Source organism: Panonychus citri, unplaced genomic scaffold (assembly GCF_014898815.1).
Source record: "Panonychus citri isolate SS breed McGregor unplaced genomic scaffold, ASM1489881v1 Contig00136, whole genome shotgun sequence".
NCBI lineage: Eukaryota > Metazoa > Arthropoda > Arachnida > Trombidiformes > Tetranychidae > Panonychus > Panonychus citri.
The window spans coordinates 1,127,118-1,149,277 of record NW_026515541.1 but is presented as its reverse complement, the minus strand read 5'-3'; the positions used below and the strand labels follow the sequence as shown (position 1 = coordinate 1,149,277).

General features: G+C 31.4%; 2 protein-coding genes across 2 annotated transcripts in view; one reads left to right on the top strand and one right to left on the bottom strand.

Annotated features, from left to right (window-relative positions):
* The window catches only part of LOC128392516 (syntaxin-binding protein 5-like), a 40,745-nt gene extending 29,143 nt beyond the window's left edge, over positions 1–11,602 (bottom strand). Inside the window, exons 1-7 of the mRNA XM_053352543.1 lie at positions 11,039–11,602; positions 9,832–10,312; positions 7,848–9,250; positions 7,283–7,323; positions 6,983–7,212; positions 6,614–6,891; positions 6,446–6,534 (exon numbers count right to left, since the gene is read on the bottom strand). Of these exons, the coding sequence (XP_053208518.1) occupies positions 6,446–6,534; positions 6,614–6,891; positions 6,983–7,212; positions 7,283–7,323; positions 7,848–9,250; positions 9,832–10,026 (2,236 nt within the window). The 5' untranslated portion in view covers positions 10,027–10,312; positions 11,039–11,602. The remainder of the gene's footprint in view (positions 1–6,445; positions 6,535–6,613; positions 6,892–6,982; positions 7,213–7,282; positions 7,324–7,847; positions 9,251–9,831; positions 10,313–11,038) is intronic.
* A 3,790-nt stretch (positions 11,603–15,392) lies between these two features.
* On the top strand, positions 15,393–19,587 carry LOC128392380 (uncharacterized). The gene is made up of 2 exons (XM_053352398.1): positions 15,393–15,864; positions 16,226–19,587. Exon 2 carries the CDS (start codon positions 16,365–16,367, stop codon positions 19,122–19,124), a length of 2,760 nt encoding a protein of 919 aa, XP_053208373.1. The 5' UTR covers positions 15,393–15,864; positions 16,226–16,364; the 3' UTR covers positions 19,125–19,587.
* The last annotated feature ends 2,573 nt before the right edge of the window (positions 19,588–22,160 follow it).

The following is a 22,160-nucleotide window of genomic DNA, read 5'->3' as shown; positions in this document are numbered from 1 at the left end:
AAAGGTAATCATAGGAAACAAAGATTCACCATCATTTGAGTGAAAACATGATAATATAACAGGAATATTCATAACATGGTGAAGAAAAAAAACCAGAATATCAATCAAAATGTAATGATGATTAAAGTGCAATTAACTATTACCAGTGTTAATGATACAACAGTAAATAGATTAAAGTGTGATAATAGGAACCAGGGTCAGTATTAAATGATTGGAATACTGGAATCTGAGAGGAAAACAATCATCATGAAATTTGAACTTTTTTTCTTTCGTAAATGATTCAATCTCATGATAAGTATCTAAAAATTCTGGTCTTTGAAAAACTCGATTTTAGAATTGAATCATTTTTTGTATTGTCGATCTCATCAATCAAATCTATGGGATGATTTTGAAGATAAAAGAGAGAGAGAGAGAGAGAGAGAGAGAGAGAGAGAAGAAACATCATGTCAGAATTTTGAAAAAGTTCAGATGTATGAATATCATCCAAAAGTAATACGTCAATTATCAGAGTGAATCAAATTCCCAGTCAGTTAAATCTGACAAGGAGATAAAATTTTGACAAAAGTGAGAGTGAGAGAGAAAGATTATCATCATCATAATGATGATAGTCTTCTTCATCCTCATCATCAACAATAAAACTTCATATTATTATTGAAAATCAGTCAATGAATGAACCTGAAAAATAGGGTTTCAAATTCATGATGATGATGATAGCCTATCATGATAATGTAACATCACTAGAAACCAATCAACCTTAAATCAGAACAGGAGCAATTTCCTTGATGAGCATCGGGATGAGGAAATAGCAAATCATCAATGGGATTCAGGCATATGATGAAATGAACAAGAAAAAAATAGTATTACAATGAAAAAAAACTCAATAGGTGAGATAACAAAACTTTTTTGTACCACACAAACGCTACCATGTTTCAGATTATAAGTTACTGTTTCATGAGGAAAAAAATTCAGGAACCATGAACATTAAATAGATGAGAGTTAATATATGCTGATGATTGGTAAAAGATGATCAAGTGATGATGATCATGAGAGAGGAGGGAAAACAAAGGTGACTGAAAGAAGAGGTGTCGTGGAAAACGCCCACAGGGGATTTTTCTTTATCTCTCTCTCTCTCTCTTTCTCATTTTCTATGAATCTTTTGTTTCTTATCAATATTTTCATCACTTTTATCAGCGATTTAGTTGGAAACATTGGGAGTTAATGAATATGTAAATCAGACGCAATCATTTTCCATCATCAATAACTGAACAACCGTAACAAACATGATATTTCATGGGAACAAGTTAAAACTTTATCTTCATCTTAGTTAATGTTAACATATCCATTGGGATAATTTCTTATATTTTGTATAACACCTAAAGTTATCATGTCATCTTTGTTTTCATGATAAACATTGAAAATCTTGGTTAAGAATTGAATTTATACCTCAAGGTAGAGAATAGGGAAAAAAGAAACATAAGAATGAAATAGGAGAAATTCAGTTTCATCGATAAACATTTTCATTCATGAGATTCAGGCTCAACTATTTTTTTTATTCTCATTAGTTTTATTTTCAAATTCCTCCCTGGTGAATATGAAAATAGAAGGGAAAATCAAACTTATTCAAATTCCAATGAGAATGAAAATTCTGGTTGTTGTTTTCTTTTCACCATAGTTTATATTCAATTCATTGATATTTAAAAATCTATACATCATCATGTATAAATTCTGGTGGTGGGCTGAAGGTTATCATATGAACTTTACCCTGATGACGTCTTTAAACATGATATCATAAATTAAATTGTTATTGATAAATTTCAGAGGTAAGAGTTAAGAAAGATGAAGGAAACAAAGAGTAAAATCTTTCAAGATAATCAAGTTAATCTTTTGATGTAATGATGAAAATAAATCAACTGGATGAAAATGTTACAATCGGTTATCCTGTTGATTTGAATTAATGGAGATGAATGTCAATCTCTTAGATATAAATGAATGAACTCAAGCTAATCCAGTAGAAATGGATCATCCCACAAATACACTAATCTCTATGAGAAAAGTCAATTAATGGTTAGTGGTTAAGGTAAAGTCAGAATCATTTTCAGGGTGAAAAATATCGGAAATCGAATATGGAATTTCTCCCTTTTTCTCTCTGCCTTTTGTTAGATAAAAACAGAGTTTTTTCTTGAACATTATCATGAGAGAAAAAGGCAACTGATTAGTATTGAAGAGAAATGATTATCAGATTATTGATATTCTCTGATAAAAACATGATGAATACTCAATAGGAAAGGGAAACAGAATTAAGGTCACAAGATCATGATCATCAACAAGGAAAATAAAGTTAGATAACATCAGAATGTCTTAAATTATGTTTACTGTTTCTCTCTCTCTCTCTCTTTTTATCTTCATCATCCTTTTCATCCAATCATTTTCTTCACTTTGTCATAATCACTATCTTCATCATCATCAAAGTATTTTTCTTAATTTTTTCTTCTTCTTCTTTTCTTATTCTTTTACTTCATTTGTCATACCTTCATCTCACTTTGTGACCACCATCACCATTATCATCAACTTCACACAGACTCAATTGAAAAATAGCCACTCGAACCAGGTTTTCGTCATCATCACCATTATGTTTATCATCATTATCATCATCTAATGAGCCTCGATTAAACTGCTCAAGTCAGGATAACAACTGAATCCTACTGAACTTTTTCTCTCTCCCCTGAATAAGACTCACAGTTTATTGTTATAATAACAAACTGGTTTTCGCTGGTTCAGTCACATAACATTTACTGTTATCTATCACCCGCATTGTCTTAGCACGAATAAACAAAGACTCACTCACCAGCTCTCTCTCTTTCTCTCTATTGAGAGCATATCCTTTTCTAATTAGATAATAAACTTCCCTGTCTTATAATATCATATCCGAGATATTATAAGCTCACTTAGGATAATAGTCGGATAATGGATGAAAATACTAATGGTGATGAGGATGAACATGATAGTTTTATGTTTCAATTTTCATCCTTCCAACTCTTTACACAATCTGAACAAATTCAAATGATGAATTTAATAAGTTCTCATAGTTTTATATCTCTGAAATTTCAACAGATATTGGAAGTATTAAGAAGAGGAAAATTATTTTCACCATGAAAGGTTACAAATAATCTAAGGTAATAATAAGATTCACTCATCACCGGCATCTCCAAAGTTTCCAGCACTCTTTCATTGCAATTTGAATACATTGAAAAAAAAGTTCTGTTATTGTCATCATTTGATAGAGAAAAACAATTTGCAAATATGAGCATCATAATGATAGAGTGTAACTTGGATTATGAGAAATAAATTCAACGTAAATATCACTTGAAGAATTTGAAATATTTCAATGATGGATAATGATTATTATTATCATAATCATAATCAATTTTTGGAGTAAAAGTTGAATTATCAAAACATGAGTGAAAAAGATGATGAAATCTTCAGATCTGAGTGGTAACGATTTAATGTAATCATGTTAAGGCTTTGAAAGTGCCAATCAATTAAAATGAAGGTAAAATGATTATGATTTTTGTTAGAAGGAAATTTTTTCCTGTAGAATATTTTTCAGGGAGTGAATTTTCATGATAAACTAAACCAATGGAAATAAATCACATAGAACAAGTTTTTTTTTTTCATCAACTTGAAAATATAGTTTAGTTGTTACTAATAATCTCAAGGTAATTTATTTAAACAGTGATTATATCAAGTGAGGAGAGAGAGAGAGTAACGATGAGGATATGGATAAAGATGATGATAGAGGAAGCGAGTGAGTTTATTTTGTGTTTTAAATGAGCCAAGAAAAGTTTATAACCATGAGGCTTTTGTTGAATTATGAATTGAAGTTAAGCTTTTTCAAGGGAAAATTTGAGCTTCCAGTTTCAAAAGAATCAAGTTAAATTGGAAAATTTTTAGGTGCATGGGGTGAGTTCGTATACATGTACATGTATATGCCAAGGTGAGGTCCAAATGGATAGTGGAAATCAAAAGAGAGAGACAGAGGTAGTGAGAGTAAAGGTAAAACAATAGGAAAAAGCGAAAGACTCATAGGAATAGGATAGAAAATATAAAGAATCATTGAGATTCTGGAAAATGATGATGATAGAAACTGAAAATCGATTGAATGAGTAAAAAAGTATCTAAGAAGATTCTTGATGCATTAATGTTCTTACAATGAGTTTTACTTTCTTTTTTCCTTTCTATTTCAGCCTCTGGTAGGGTGAATTCATGAGAGTATGTTGTTGTTGTTGTTGTTGGTAGTGGTGACGGTGTAGACTATTTAAAACGCATCATTAGTTCTGGTCACAGGGATAAAACTCAGGAACATCAGCATCAATGTACATGGAAAAATATACTTAGCCTTTAGGTTTATTTTGTTTTCTTCTGTTATTTTGTTTTCCTTTTCCTCTCTCATCCCTAATCATTTCAGGTAAATGATGTTTCTGTTGTGTGTGTTTACCTTGTACCAGATTAATAACTTATTAGACTGAAAATCTATGGTCATCATTAATATGATGGAAAACAAAATGTAGCATAATTGTAATAATAACAATGATTTAGATGCAATAGTGATTATAATGGTTAATGGTGAATACTTGATACAAATCATCTTTGTGTTACAACTAATAACATGTTTGTTATTAATTGTAATGGAAAATTATTTCATCGATTATGACAATTCAATGCTATTAACTAATAGTAGTTTTTGATTAATCTATTTGGATAATTTTTTTGGATGAAAGTTGAATTCGAGCCTGAATTTGTATCAAAATCAATAAACCATTAAGGTGAAAACATTTTAAAAACTGTAAGTATTGATTGATTTGCATTGATTTTGCAGCTCTCAATTAAATAGTTAAAACTAAATTGTTCTCAATTAAAGATAATCAATCTTGTTAAATGAATTACAAAGATTTTACTCTTGGTTGATTTTATTCTGGTGCATCGAGAGAGAAAGAGAGAAAGAGGCAAAAAAATCTGGATCTAGTGTAACTAACATACCCTAAGGGTGAATGAAATCAATTTCAAATTGTTGTATGATAAAATAACATATTAAACCTTTGGTATGATAATAAATCATACCAATACAATGTTTAACATGCAAAAAATTGTTGATTAATAAATTTTAGTTTATCAGGAACTTATAAGGTACCATGAGGTTTGGAAATCTGGTTAACAATCTGAAGATGTCTGAAGTTTACATGAAATTTTAATAAGAATCATTAATATTAAAACCTGATAAAAAGTTTTCTATTGTTTATACAATTGATGATACGATAAGTATTTTCATCGATAAGAGTGGGTGAGAAATGAGAGAGAAAGAGAGAGAGAGAGAGATTAAAGTGGGAGTTGATTGGATTGGGTTGAGAGAACCAGAAAAAAAGTTGTTACTTTGTTGCAATTTCGGGTACAGGGAATGCATAATAGATAATCAATCTGATTGCTATTTCAACTTAATCCAACGTATTTAGCTAATGTACCATGTGTGAGAATGAGTGAGAATAGAATGTGAATGAAATTCAGATAGAGAGAGATTGTGAAGGAAAAAGAGGAGGAGGAGAAAAAGAGGTAAATAGAACAGAATTTGTTTACATGGAAATTAATTCAATGATTCAACGTTGATTACCTTGCGGGTTAATTAAATTTAATTTTTGATTGATACGAAAAGTTTAGCAATTAGTTTAACTATTACATGTAGCAAGTTGGAAAATTAATCAATGTTTAAAAGTTGATTATAAATGATGAAAGTTAATCTAGTGAATAGTAGTAACTTTAATCTTTGATATAAGAAGATACTAATGTCCACATGGGTTAGAGGTAAGAAAGTGAAAGGACATGTCAAGGTAAATCAGATAATTTTGATTGGTAAATGTAACTTATTTCATCATGATAAATATGATTGACTGAAATAAATGTTCAATCAAGTTCACTGGGTTAGCTCATGGGAAAAATAATAATGTATCAAGAGAAAGTAAAAATATCAGGTTGTCATCTTATCTCATAATATCAAGGTTAATACATTGATGATTACAATTGATTGCCAGTTGATTGCAACTCATTTGTTTCATTTCATTGATTTCATGATGGTCAATGATTGTTTACTGTTAACGCATCTTCGAGTCACATTGCGCTGAATACCCAATGAATATAATCAAATTTTCATTAACATCATATTATTTACTCGAGTGAACTTTTTATTCACGTCAATTAATGATAAATAATCAAAGTTATTACAATTGGAAAAATAAAATTGGACAATAGTTCAAGTATCATCCTTTCAATCAAATTCAATGGACTTTAACATTAGACCAACTCAACTAACAATTACTATTATTTTAACTACTATTATTGTTATTGGGATACTATTTAATGAAATGTCAAGAGAGATTCAAGTAAATTATTCACTTACCATAAAGATCCGCTGTGGCAATGTTTAAAACCAAAGATTTCTGAATTAAATCCACAATTATTAAACCATTTTCACTACCATAAGCGATTCTGTTGAGAAATAATTAATAATATTGTTGATTAGGTGAAAAATAAGATAGGAAAGGGTTGTGATAAATGTACAACTTACAGAGAGTAGGAAGAGTTAACAGCAAGAGAGGTTATTTTAAAGGGAGGAGTGTTATCGTCGATCCATGGGGTAAGGCACACCAATTCTGGTTGAAATCCGGGGACTCGTTTGTGCTGACCTGACCTGACCAGTAAGGGATAGAATGTATTTCTAGTTGAGTTACCATCGTCACCAGATCCTTGAGGTCGGAGTAATCCACCGATTCCTTGAGTAGTTTCAGGATCACCAGATTCATCATGAGCGTTAGACGATTCATAATTCATTATCACTTCAATAACCTAATAATATATGGAAATAAAATTGAATTTAATTAACAAACAAAAAAATTCACTTATTGTTGTAGTGAATAAAGTTAAATTATAAGTTTACCGGTGTATCTGAATGAGCCTCTTGTTTATTGAATTTAAAAATCATAATATGGGAACTTGCCCCAGCCACACAAAGTAAACGACTTTCAGGACAAAATTTGATCTGATCGATTGCAAATGGATCATCAGGTGATTCGGTTGATTCATTTGCTGATGAATTTTCATTGGGTCGATTTCTGGGTTTCTGGAACAATTTGGAAGTTTTCATTTTATAAAGAATGTGCAAATTAACTGTAAAAGAAAAAAGCAAAACAAGATGAGAATAAACAAATTATCATAATTTGTTCAGATTCTTTTTTACCTGAAGATGTATCCCAGAATTTAACGGTTCCATCAGCATGCCTATAAGAGAGAGAGAGAGAGAGAGAGAAAGAGAAATTCTACATGAGAATTTGTGTAACCATATGAATACCTCCATTCTCCATCACCTCAATATATTCCCTCTCTATTATCATCACTGAATTTATCTAATAATATCTATCTAAACATAATTAGTGATACATATCTGGTTCTAGTGAAAAAAGTAGAGTTTGCCTTTTGTTTCCTATTGCAATATCATTGTTATTCATTATTATAATAAGTTGTAATAGTATTATGACTTTAATAATAGTTTTCGAAATGATGATGATCGTAACAATGTCAATTTGCTGTCATTATTGTTATTTTCCGAGTGAGTTGGTCATGTTTTTTTTATCCACAAGGATGAACAAATGATGAGGATTGAAATGAATGAATGAATGAATAGGTAAAATGAATATTGAGGTTTGGGTTTGTATGTTATTTATAATATTATTCTTGGTAATAATATTATTATTGTTTAGGATGAACCCAATGGTTATATTTTATGTTAAATATTCATTACTCACCCTGTAATTATTATTTCCGGGTAACTTGGTGTTGCTGTTCCCCATTCGCCACCGTTAATTGGCCATTCTTTTTCTGAGATTCCTGGTCTTTTTGGGTTTGTTTTAAAACCAACTGAATAAAAGGCGGGTATCAGGTCCGTTGGGCAATCAGCGAAATAAGCGCAAAAGGTTATGGGTGACTCATGAAGATCCATTGTATATGGATTACGGAAACACGGGTAACCTGGACTGGTAAGGTCAACAACGACCAGATCATTTGAGAGGAGAACTAGGATAGCATAGGGATCACTTGGTTCAGCGGGACATGTTCCCGTTGATAGAGTAATAAAATCGACAATATTATGCTCCATTTCAAGGACTGTAGTTGTCTTACCATGAATAACTGTAAGACTTTGAGTACCACTGGTCATTGAATCAGATGATTTATTTGATTCTACTTTAATTCGTGACTCAGATCCAGAATCAGATGAGGTTGAACCAGAAGATGCTGATATTAGAATATTTTCTCTACTATTGGCTGTGGATGAGGTGGTTGTTACTGGTGGGGTTGATGCGGATGCTGTTGGTACATTTGTTGAGGATTTAACATCCGCCAAGGAACTAAATGGTAATCCACCGGAGAAAATGATAAATGAATCAGCATCTCTAACGGTTTTCCATTCAACCTTATAAATTGGTCGACATGGTTCAGGTTTCAATTCTTTGGTAACTTGCTTGGCATGAGGCAGTGTCACCGAAACGGGTCGAGGTGCTCTAACATTCCAAGTTGTTATCGAACCATCAGTGTGACTGCAAAGATATTGACGTCCCTCATTGTGCCAGGAAATACTTCTCAATGGTTCAGTATAATTAACCCGAGAATCAGCTGATTTTGAACGTAAATCCCAAAGAACAATAGTTCCAGATTCATAGCCGATCAACAATTTACTTGGATCAATTGGGCAGTCGGAAAGGTGTATCACGGATCCAGGATGAGTTTTTCGAGATAATTCAATTGCTTTATTCCAGTTAATAACATAACCAGATAATTGAAAAGAATCTATGTTAACAATATGTACATTTCCTCTTTCCGTGCCAACGTATAACCATTTCGAGGAATAGGGTAAATGGGCATAGGTGATCCGTTCTTTTTGAAATTTAAGAATATTAACTATCGATGGGGTTTTCGTTTTAATTGACCACAAGTGAATTGAATCATCGGCACAAAGAGTAATCAAATTACCCTCATTAACTAGAAAAATTATCTGGATAACAGCAAATTGTCCAATATGTTGAACATTTATATCAACTCCTGGTCGACCAATTATTCTTAAACAACCATTACGAGTACCGATGGCAATTAGCCGTTGAATAGGATCAAAGGCAACGCAAGTTGGATTATGAGGAAAACCATGTCGTACAATCTAGAAGATAATTAATAAAGAAAAAAGAAAATCATAATTAAATCAAATGAATTGGAAACAAATAGACATAATTACAAATCAATTTAGGTGGTAATATGAGGAGAAACAATTGAAATTGATTTAATTATATTCGGATAAATAGATAAACTAAAAAGTATATACAGAGTGTGTGTGTATATACTTTAATTATATGGTTTATAATTGAATGACAATTGGAGTTACCATTTGGTTGACCAAAATAACATTAACTTTGGTTGACAATAATAATAGTGGATAATTATAATTTGCAACAATCAATAACCATTACTCTGATTTAATTTGCAATTGCAACTCGGATTACATTTACTATTACAATTAGTAATTGGAGATATAAACACACACTCAAATAAACAACCTGTAAACAGCTGGTCCAATCTAATCAACCATATTAATCAAACAATTTAATATTAATATAAATGTGTCTCTAATGAGTGTATATAAATTATATGATATTTGTTGGTTTGTTTGTTGTATTATATGTTTGATAGTTGGGTTAATATGGATTATTTTTGTATTTATATTAAATTGATTGATTTTCTTACCTCACTAAGGAGAAAATGTTCCGATTTTAAATTATCCTCATAATCAGCTAATGGAGAATCAGATTTGGAGGTTGATTTAGAGTCATCACGAGATGAATGATGAGTTGATCCTGATTGTGATCCTAATGATGATGATGAGTATCTCCAATTGTCTAACATACCCCGAAAGAATCCTCCTCTTTTCATCTTATCCATTTCTTATTAATATTGTTGTTGTTGTTGGTGATGGTGGTGATTTTTAACACATAAACTGGATTAAGTTGATTGTTGAGGTGTAATAATATTATTATTAATCCAATAATGGTCTATAAAACAAACAAATTACACACAAAATGATTAAAACCACACTGGAATTTACATAGAAAATTGAAACCAATCCATAGAATCTAATCACAATAAGGAACCATTTTATTCACCATGGAGATTAACAGATTACACCAAAGGTTCCTGAATGTAATATATATTCTGGAAAATATTTATGCTGAAAGAGAACGAGATAGAAATAAAAGAGAGAATGAGATTATATTATTTCCTTTAACATAAATCCATGAGATTGAGAAGAAAGATTGAAATTCTATTGAGAGAATAATTATAAGGAGAGAAAAAAATTAATTTCGATCACATTTGAGACAAATACACTTTTCTCTCTCTCTCTCTTTCTTTCTCTCTCTCTCTCTCTCTCTACCCTTTTAGGCTTAGAGATTTAATACCCAAAGCAAAATTGTGAATATAATTTAAATTGATCACAATTTGTGAGATCAATCTAATTGGTATTGGATTAACGGTTTAACTACACTAATATTTGAATGATGGTAAGGAACACAATTAACGAAAGACACTCAAACTCCCCTTTTACCAATAAAAATATGGATCCAAAATTACACAATAGGAAACAAATGTCAATTGGTTAATAATCAAAACTAATATTCATTTTGATTGGATTATCGTTATTGTCTTGATAACTGATGACAATTTTCAATGATAATGACGAGATGACGATGGCGAAGATGATGATTTAGGTGTAGAGAGAGAGAGAGAATAAGAGTGAAAGTAGAAATGATTACTTTCTCTCTAAAAATGTTATCTCATCAATTCTGTTGAAAAAAAACAAGATGGTAAAAGTAACAAGCTGATTTTTTTTGTTCTCTCTCAATTCTCAAGGTATTTTTCTTCTGATAATTTGTTCTTTTTTCTCTTCGTAACTTACTTGTATTCGTTGATTAAGTATTTATCTAGATTGAGGTGATTCTCTATTGTTATTGTTGTTGTTGTCTCTCCTTGTTGTTGTGGTGATTGTTGATTCCAATGTTTAATATTAACTAAAATACACCATTCAAATGATATCAATGAAGAAAAAAGAGAAACATAGTCTCGTTTTGATTTGTTCTTTTCTCCATTTTTGTGGAACAATTAAAAGCTAGAAGAAGGAGAAAAATGACCAACTCTCTGTCAGAAGAAAGTCACTTATGTTGGACACTCAACACAGACACAATGAAAGATTCAAACAAAATTCAATGAGAAGAAAAAATTTTTTTTTTCTCTTTCTAATCACATTAATACTTGATTCCAATTGGAAACACTGGGGGAGAAAATTACTACACTTATACAACAATGGATCAATTTTAATTGTTTGATGATAAAAAGAGGTGATGATCAATTGGGAGAAGAAACCATTAACCATATGAGAGAGAAAAAGAGAGAGAAAATATTAAAAAAACAACCAACACAGAAAAATATCTAATCACTTTTCTCATCAAAATCTCAGAACAAAATGAAAGAGAAACAGATTAATTCTCTTACCCCCCAACGCCACCTACAAAAGAATAAAAAAATGTTCTTTTTCATCTCTTACGTAATCCAAGAGATGGCGATAGTTACATAGCTACGAATTTAATTGTTGGTTCATTTCCATTTTCAAAGTTAATTCGCATTTTTTTAATCCACTTCAAAATCTAAATTGATTGCAGGTTTGATTCTCTTTAATTATTGAGAAAAAGTAAACCAACAATTTGATTAACTGAGTTTCTTTCCGATACAAATGGAAGAGAAAAATCAAATCGAATTTAGTTCGTATTAATCTCGCTAGATGGCAGTTTGCTCGCCGGGAATTTTTCGTTAATTAATTAAAATTGAATTTTAGTTAATTTGATTATCATTTGATTGGAGTGGATTTATACTTGGATTGTATTAATTGGCATGAAGGATTTACTTAAAAGTTCATGGAGGGTTTTAAATGAGAAAGAGAATTGAAATCAAATTGGAAAAGAAGAAAAAAAAAAGTTTTTCGATTTGATCAATTTTCGTGGTAACAATTAGTTGATTGGAATTTAGAAGTTTGTTTCGATTTTTTTTCTCAACTTTTCCATTGTAATTAAGAAATCAATGTGAGTTTAGAATAATTTAAATTGACTATTGAATTTAAATGAATTTGGGTTGGAAAAAAAGAGAGAGAGAGAGAGAAAAAATTAATCCAAATGAATAATTAATTACGTTGAAATTAAATTATTTGAATAAATGATTAGTTATGTTAATCAATTGTTGAAAATCAAATTATCAATATCAATGAAAATCCCTAAAGGTCAGTAGTCCTTTTTTTGGGGTCAATATTTAATTTAGTTGGCATCACAATTAAGGAGGAGGGACAATCAAGGTAAACAAGTAATAATAAAAAGTTGGGTCAACATTTTTTTTTGGAAACAAATAAATAACTAAATTATTAATCATAATCATCATCCTAATGATAACAATTTATATTCAAAACAATTTAGCTACGATTTATATAAAATATATACTTATACAATTAGATTACTTAAAGTAATTAAAGTTTGAACATGTTTTGTTTTTCAAGAGTAAACAATTTTAAATGTTTACAAATTTTTAAATTGTTTACAATCAACTGATTGTTAATGTTGACTGATTACTATTTTTTTCACAATTATTATAATATTAATAACTGTTAACTCTTATCATTATTATAATTGTTGAGTGTTTTTAATCATGATGAACAATTTACAGTTGTAAATGAACGGTCAACATGATTCAATGATCATGATTTAGTTAATTTAGTTCAAATTGTTAACTGGTCAATCTTAACCAGACAATTTAACCGGATTTGATTGATTGATTGTTTGAATTTTTCTCTCTCTCTCTAAATTATAATTTATTGATTATTTGTATTATTAGTTGATTTTCAATGTTCGCATTTAACTTGATTGGTTAATTGTCTGAATTTAATTGTTGTTGGAAAAATTTGGAAACAAAAGTTAATTGTTATTTATGTGAATTCACACCAACACTTGATATTATTTTCATTAAATTGTTTCCAATCAAATTGATTAACAACTAAGATTTCTAGCAGTTTAATATGAAAATTTAGTTAATTGTTTCAATCTTTTCAGTTAATTTTGAAATTCAATTCTTTCAATGGTTAATTATCACAATCAAAGTTCACTAATTGTGATGTTGAATCATTTAATTTACTTGATGACTTAATTGTTACCTAATTTTTGGTGTTAATTTAGTTTTTAGTTTTAATTTATTTCAAGTAAATTAAACTTGATTGTGATTCTAATTAATTTTTCACTTCCAATTTTGTTTTGTTTCTGATAATTAAACGAAAGTTTTTTTGATTAATTTTATGTTAATTGTAGATAAATTAGTTGATTAAGTTTAATTTTCTTTCTCTCTCCTTCTCTCTATTCAATTTAATTGTAAATGGTCACAATAAAATCAATCAGAATTAAAATTTAGATTATTGGGCCAAGTTCATGTTCAGTCTGATTATCAATAAATTAATTGTTGATCAACAATTTACTAAATCATTTGATTTAAGAAGCAAAAGAAAAATCAAAATAAAACCAAGTTAATAATAAACTTGATTCTAAATTGAATTAATTTTCACAATCAAATTGAAAAAATTCACCATAATTGTTACAATTAAAGGTCATTTTCACCTTAATTGTTACACTTAATCATTAACAATTAGATCAGAATAAAAGAAATGTTATTGATTTAAAAATTAGTCTTTAAATCCTGAATGAGATGTTAAATCATTAGCTAATTATAAATTTGCAATGAAAAAGTTAATTGCTGTAAATGTAAACAATCAATTTACCAAAAGTAATTTAAAAAAATTAATTAATTAATCGTTGGTATGGTAATTTTGAAACTCGCGGTTAAAATTGAGCATTTTGATTGGAGGAACAAAATTAGCGCAAATTTTAAAATTAGTCTAACGAAACGATTTTTTCACAATTAACCAACTAATTTAATCAATTGAATATAATTAAGTCAATTTTTTTTAAAAAAAAAAGGTGAGTCAAAGTTACTTTCAGTAGCTGAAGGTAAAGAAAATAGATTGACCTTGATTGTTTCACGATTCAGGTCTTATCATGTTGGTAAATCTGAATAACTGTAGTTAAATTGTTGATAATAATGTTTATTATCTTATCAATAATGATTAGTATTATTAACTTTGATTTTGGGTTGGGTGGTTAAGTAATTAATAAATTAGTGGAAAAGAAAGAGAGAGAAAATTTCGAGAAACAATAACAATTAGAATTGATTGTAATGCAAAAGAGACATTAGAGTGAAAATATTGCTCTAAATTAAATTTCATCTTTTCTGAAACAAGGAAAATCAATTGATGAAGATAATTGTTTCCATGATGATGAGAATTAAAAATAATTGTGCTGACGATGACAATGAGAATGATTAGATTGACGACAAAAAGAAAATAAAGAAAAAAAAATCTAATTTCTTGAAGAATATTTTTTCTTTCTCTTGTAAAAGAGAATCAGAATAAATCAGAATTTCTTTTTTCTTTTCGTTTCTTCCAATTTCTCTTAATATTCTCATCATCATCATCACCATCATCAAGTACCTTCCTTCATGATGCTCATCATTTTTACGATAAGATGAAGAATCAATCGCAAGGAATCAGCACAACAGGAGGTTATAGACCGGAGGCCATCATCGATTGATTTAGGTTCTAACGAAGGGCTCAAACGGGTTCCATGAAATGGCCGCAAGACAACATAACATTTTAGAGAAAGAAAGAAAGAAAGAGACGAAGAAGATGAAGAAGATGAAGAAGAAGAAAAAAATGCAATGATAAAGAAAGAGTTACGGTGAAAAAGAAAGAGAGAAAGAGATGATGATGAGGTAGAGAAAAAAGTTGAAGGAACATGAAGATAAGTATGTGTCTGTCCGTAAGAATTTTTGACTTCCTCCGCCTTCAGGCCATTTATATTTCCACCTTAAAGAAGTAGAAAATTAGACAGAGAAGAAACTTATTCGATAGAGTAAAAAAAGACAGACAAGATAACCGAAAGAAAGAAAAGAAAGAGAAGAAAACAAGTTACTAGTTCCTCTTGTTTTTGGCATTTGGGGAAAGAGGAGAAAGAGAAGAAAGAAAGAGAGAAAGAGGAACCATCACTAGGTAGGAAGATGAAGGGAGGGATTTTGAACAGGTAAGAGAGAGAGAGAGAGAGAGAAAGAGGAAGACAAGGTGAGAGAGAGAGAGAGAGAGAGAGAGATGAAGTTCTTTAGGAAAAGTAGCCAACTCGGCAAAAGTTATTGAGACTAATAAGTTTAGTGTCAATTAGAGACTTTGGAAAACATTTACTTCTAATTGTTGAATTAACTAATTTTCGTCTTAATCATCACCATAGATGTGCCTTTATCTTAATTGTCTTTGTTAATTAACTCATAGGAAGAGGAAGTAGAACAGTTAATTTGTCTTTTTCTTTCATCATCAAATTGACTCGAGATTTTTTTCCGTTTGTTGTTTTTTCATTTGTTTTGTTTTCTTTTTTTTTCCTCTTCATCTTCTTCCTCTTGTTGATAATATTTTCATGTCATCATTTGTTAATTGTTTAAATTGTTGTTATAATTATTATACTTTCTATATCATTGTTATTAACAATGGTTTCAATTGTTGATTGTAATGGTCACCATCAAATGACCTGGAAATGTTTACAAACTGATTAAACTATCAACAAGTCACCATTTTGTGTGTTCAATTTTTCAGTTGTAAGTAATCATTAATTTCTGATCATTTTGATTGTTAATCATCATCACAATCAACCTGTTGATCAACCTAATCAATTGTGTATGTGTATTAATCAAAATCGTAGTGTAAGTTTTGATTATCAATTGATTTGGGTAACAACAATTTGCTTAATCAATTAGGAGATATTGATTATTATTTGTTTCGTTTCATTTTTCCTGGATCATCATAATCACTAATCTGATTATATACACAATTAATTGATTGATTGATTGATTGATTGGTGTGTTTCTGCTTGTGACGATCATGATAATTAACTTGACCAGTTGACCTTAACTAATATTTTTCACTTTTCCTTTGTGACCTCTATTTTTTTTTCTCCAGGAAATCGTAATCATCATAAGTGTCGAACTCAAATTTATTAGAACTTTTTGTTTTCTTATATTCTTTTCATCGTCTCGAGAATTGTTATTATTAGTGTTAATTTGATTATCGAATTGTAAATCATTCGTCTATTGTCATCATGGGTAAAGATCGTTGTCCAAATGATGGGACTACACCAATTTGCCGATGCCGTGTCATGTATTTGGGCTCATCGGTACCACATGCAACGAAGGACGGACTTCAAGGTATCCAGGAGCCTTTGCGTGACCTTTACCCTGAAAGTGGACTTGTCGATTATGGTTCCGCTGGAATTGATTCTTGGATAAGTGTTTGGTCAAACGGAATTTTAATTGAAAACGTCGACGATTCCGGACGTGAGATGAAACGATTTTTTCCCATTGAATCTCTACATTACTGTGCTGCGGTTCGATATGTTGTTATACCATCGATTTCAGGTCAAAATAATAGTACCAATATGAGTACAAGCGGTAGTGGTAATAATAATACAACGTCATCACCCAATGGAGTATCAGTTACATCAAATTCAACACAGCAACAACAACAACAACAACAACATTCATCAGGATCTTCATCAGTACTTAATCCAACTTCAGGCCATCAATCAAACGGAACCAATGGTGTTAATCATGTGAACAATTCCCCAACCACCTTGACCAATGGTGATGGAGATAAAAGTTATGATAAAGTGGCCAAATTTCTTCCCCTTGATAGTCCCTTTCTAAGAGGTGCCGATAACGGTCACCCGCCTTTGTTTGCTTGTATCTTACGTCGTACCACTGGTATTAAAGTGTTAGAGTGTCACGCGTTCATTTGTAAACGGGAACCTGCCGCTAATGCGCTGGTTCGTTGTTGTTTCCATGCTTATGCCGATTCAATGTATGCCAAACAAATCGAGGAAAATCCTTATTCGCACATTGGCTCCGGTGTGGGCAGTGGCGGTGGAGGTACCAATGGAAGCCATATGACAACGAAAAGATCACGATCCATTTCCGCTTTAGATACAGTTGATAAAGCCGATGGTAATTGGAATGACTCTCAATCTCGTGATCTCCTTGATGATTTACCACCACCTCCTCCACCTCCACATCATCATGGTACCAATGGTCATCACCATCAACACCATCATCAAGCACCTTCTGAAATTGGTGCAGGTTCAACGGTTAGTCAATCACCTGATGAAGATAATTACAAGATAACTTGGCCACCCGGTGGTCCACCTCCACTTTCAAGTGGACATTATATTCGTGAGGGTCCAATAAACACCATGAGACCAGGAATGATCGGTAAACCTCGTCCAATGATCATTCACATGGGACCACCGCCCCATGGAGGTCCTCACCCTCATCCAGCCATGATGACCAGTAATCATCCACCACCATTTGGAATGCCGATCGCTCTGAATGACCATCCACACGCTGATAAGATATTGAAACATTCATTGAAAAAGAAGAAGAAAAAATCTAAATCAAAAATGCTTCTAAACGGAAGTAGTCTACTCATTGGACCAGGTCCAGGTCCTTTTCCGGTTCCAGTAAATTTTGTTCAAGTGCCACAAATATCACCCCAGGGATCTGGTCATCATCATCATCTAATTCATCATCCACACCATCATCAACATCAATTACCACCACCACCTTCCTCCCACCACCATCATCCTCATCATCATAATACAATTTATGGACCTTTACCAATCCCACCCTCAGGTGGACAACAACCTCCACCTCCACCAGGATCAACAGCATATTCAGTGAGAACACGTTTAAGGCGAGGTCATCCCTCGGGTGGTGGTGTTGTTGGCCCTCCACCGCCCGGTGAATATCCAATAATGTTCACTGGTCCCGGTGATGAGCCCATTTACATTCCCCCCATGAGACCGTTAACACCCTTAAGCAATTATCACGGCGGAGGTCACCAGCATTCAGTTCACCCTCACCATCAACCCACCGAGTCTCATTATGTCTCCTATCCGGTCACATATGGAACTACACCAAGGCGGGAAAAGTACCGAAGCAAAGATCGGATCAATGGTGTTAGTCGATCAGTTTTGGGAGGTAGCAGTGGGATTAACGGTGGACACAATGGAGGAAGTGGTGGCGGTGGTGGAACCACTGGGGAAGATGAAACTGAAAGAGATTCATCACCTTCAGCGGTGGGTTTATACAAGAGAAAAGGTCACCTTAATGAACGAGCCTTTTCCTATTCAATTCGACAAGAGCATCGATCGAGGTCAAACAGTTTGGCAAATCTTGCAATCGATGATTCAATTCCGGTTGGTAGACCAATAAATGGTTCAGCTGGTGGATCAGGTTCATCGGGCGGTGAAAGAGGAGATGAAGATCATCTTCACGATAATCATCATTCTCATCATCACCAAAATCATCTTAATCATCATCATCAACATTCATCTTCTTCACATCATTCATCTTCCGTTCGTCATTCAATTCATCACCATGATTCTAGAAGAGGATCATCTTCCGCTTTCGGTGATCGAGAAAGGGAAAGATCGTCCGCTCATTCATCAGGTCACTTTGACAGATCGAACCATCACCAACAACAACAACACCATCATCATAATGGTCATTACGATGGACCAAGGGATAGTTTCATTGAATATCGAGAAACCTCTGGACGTCAAAGAGGAAGTTCCGGTGAAATGGTCAACTCGTTGTCCACCTCAATGGCCAATCTCAATGTCAATGGTCACTCAAGTTTAGAGTCCAAAAATGCCCCAAAAACGGCAAGTATCAAACGAAGCTCAAAACAACGGAACAGCCTGGGAAGCAAAGGAATGCCCATAGTCCCACCCTTACCACCGCCGACATCATCGCTTTTAACCAACGGTAATAAATCAGAATCTAAATCAATGAGGAAATTGTGATAAATCACCAAAACAATTAAAGAGTAACAATTAAACGTTACCGAAAGTAAAACAAGTAAACCTCAACTACGATAATAATAAGAATAAGCCAACAATTAAATTTTCCCCTCAAAAATCAATCAATTTGATTACAATTAATTTGCAATTTACAACGATAAATATATTAACCTGAAAACCTTAATTGTTCACAATTTAATTCAAACAATTGTAATAATTTTTTTCAACATCGACTTTTTTTCATATATAATTTTAATATACAATTTTGATTATTATTATTATCATCATCTAATTATTGATGAATTTCAATTAATTAATTATTTATATAATAACGATAATATATATTTGATTACACAATTAACAATTTCTCAACAATTAACTTTCAATGTTTCCCTTTTGTCACAATTTTAATCACTTAATTATTGATTTAACTTTAACTGTTCACATTGTATTACAATTAACTTATCGGATTATAAATAATAATATATTTAAATTGTTCAATCAGAAACAATTAACTGATTAACCGAAAACATTGACAATTTAATTAAATTAATCAATCAACTTGCAACTTGCGGAAAAACAATTCAATCAAATCAAATTTAAAACAGCAACAATTAAAATGATATTTAATTAACGTTAATCTTAATCATTTGTTAATTATCATTTATAATTAGCAAATATTAATACAAATACAAGTTAATTAGTAAAGAAATTAGTTAATTAATATTAAAAAAAAAAGATGATCATCTTTACTATTAATATTATCATGATTAGTTAATTCATTTGATTATTAAAACAATCAAGTTAATCATTATAAAAAGTCATGATTGTTTAGTTAATTGTTTTAAATATAAACATTTCCATTGTGTTTTTTTTAAATTGTTTGTTGATTATGAAAAATTCAAACAAATTGTTAAAAACAAACAAACTCTTGCAAATTGTTAAAACGTGAATTAAATCAAAAGCAACAACAACAATTGATTAATTCACTCTCACTGATTGTTGATTGTCTAATTTATTTAAATTCATCGAGTCCCTTAATCATCACAGATTAATGACCTTATCATGAGTGTTGATCATCATCATGTTTGACCCGGAATAAGAGTCGGAACATGAAGACAAGATGATGATGATGATGATTTAAGTGCAACCGTTGTTATTGACTCATTGTGATTCGTGTTCACTATTAACGTATAATCATCATCACCATAATCATTGATGATAGAGGGTGATGAGGATGAAGATGAGGATGAAGATGAAATTACAATGAAATTTTGACTGAAAGCGGCAAAAGATTGTAATATATTGACCTTTTAATTGGTTTGAAAGGCTTAAGATGATGTTAAATAATTAGCAGAGTTGATGATGAAATTCCGACAAGATGAGAGTATCAAGATGATAAGATGATGATCATTTCAATGAGAAACTTGAAATTCATAGAAAAGGTTGAAATTCTTGCCTCCCAGGCAAATAGTTCATCTTTTTTTCTCTCTCTCTCTCTCTTCTTGGCTTCTTTTTTTCATCTCCTATGTTTTCCCATCTTCTCATAAGATGATCATACACTTAGTACCTGTGTAAGACCCGCCGTGCCCGTCAATCTTGGCCTTAAGCCTCGCCCTCACTTGCTTGGTGAATCAACTTTAAGGAGGGTGAAAATAATTATGATTCTGACTAGTATCATGTTCATACGAGTGATAATCATGTTTTCGTAATCATTTTTTTTTGCTTCTTGTTTTCTTTCAGGTTTTTTTTTGTTCCTTGGTGTTTGTTGTTTGGTTACCTGTTCAATTGATTGTGTTGATTGAACGATTAGATTAGTTTCTTTTGGTTGGAAATAGAGTTTATTTTTTATATCACAATTGAAAAGATTTTTTCAGGTAAGTGAGAGAGAGAAAGAAAGAGGGAGGGAGATGGAGAGGGAGAGTGAGTAATAGGTAGGGAGATGTCAACATTTGGCTTAATGTAATTTGTATGAAGGAGTAGGAAAGGGTTGAGGGTATGGAGATAAAGGTAAACAGGGAAAAGTGATCTGAGAAGATGAGAGAGATAATCTAATTTAAATACAGAATAAGATTCAACATCGTATGTATGGTAAAGGTAAAGTTTTTACAACGAAATTCAATCGATTCAGATGAGATGAGGGAGAAACATGAAATAAACACATCAAGTGATGGCGGTGGAGAAAATTGTTTTCATAGTGGTTTCAGAATCGAGGGAGGGATTAACAAGATTAAGAGCATAATATTAATAATATTAATTATGATAATATAAAAAAAAAGATATTGGTATCAAATGAAGGTGGAGATGAATATGATGATGAGTGAGCATGATGATGATGATTGAGAGAGAACAGAGTGATCATCAGTCTGGAAATGGAATATGTTTCTCCGTCATCCTATTGGTCATCTTTCTTGTCATCATCAATTGGTCCGAGTTAATTTAATCAGGTAACTAATTTTGTAACTACTTTCCGGAAGTGGACAAAATTGAATGTTGATCAACATTTATCTGGTTCAATAATGAAAAGAGAGTAACTTTTTTAGATGAAAAAAGATGCTGAGAGAGAGAGAGAAAAGGATGAGAAGGAGTTGGAAAAGAGGGAGATGATGATGATGATGAAAGAGTCAAGAAGAAAACTTTTCACTTCCTATTAACTGGAAATTGTACTTTTTGTTCAGTCTCTATGAGAGCTGAAAACTTTGTTTTCTCACATGTTTGTTTACAATTAATGATAATGTTACAAACTAATAATAATTATCATCATGTTGATGTTAACTGATGATAATATAATGCATTCAATCATCAGCCTTTTCCTTATCATCATCATGTTTCAGGATTAACAGAAAACCATGTATTCTCATGATATTGAAATATTATCATTAAAGATCATCATGGATTCACAATTAACTAATCACAGTTAAAGACGTGTTACAATAAATGTGAAAATCAATTGAGTCAATTAGCTTTCATCTATTAATAATTGATATAACAGTTTGACCAATAAAATTAACTAATAGATCAGTAGTTTGATAATAGTTT

Excerpts from the sequence above, each read along its gene's own strand:
- LOC128392380 (XM_053352398.1), top strand. The coding sequence starts at position 16,365 with ATGGGTAAAGATCGTTGTCCAAATGATGGGACTACACCAATTTGCCGA.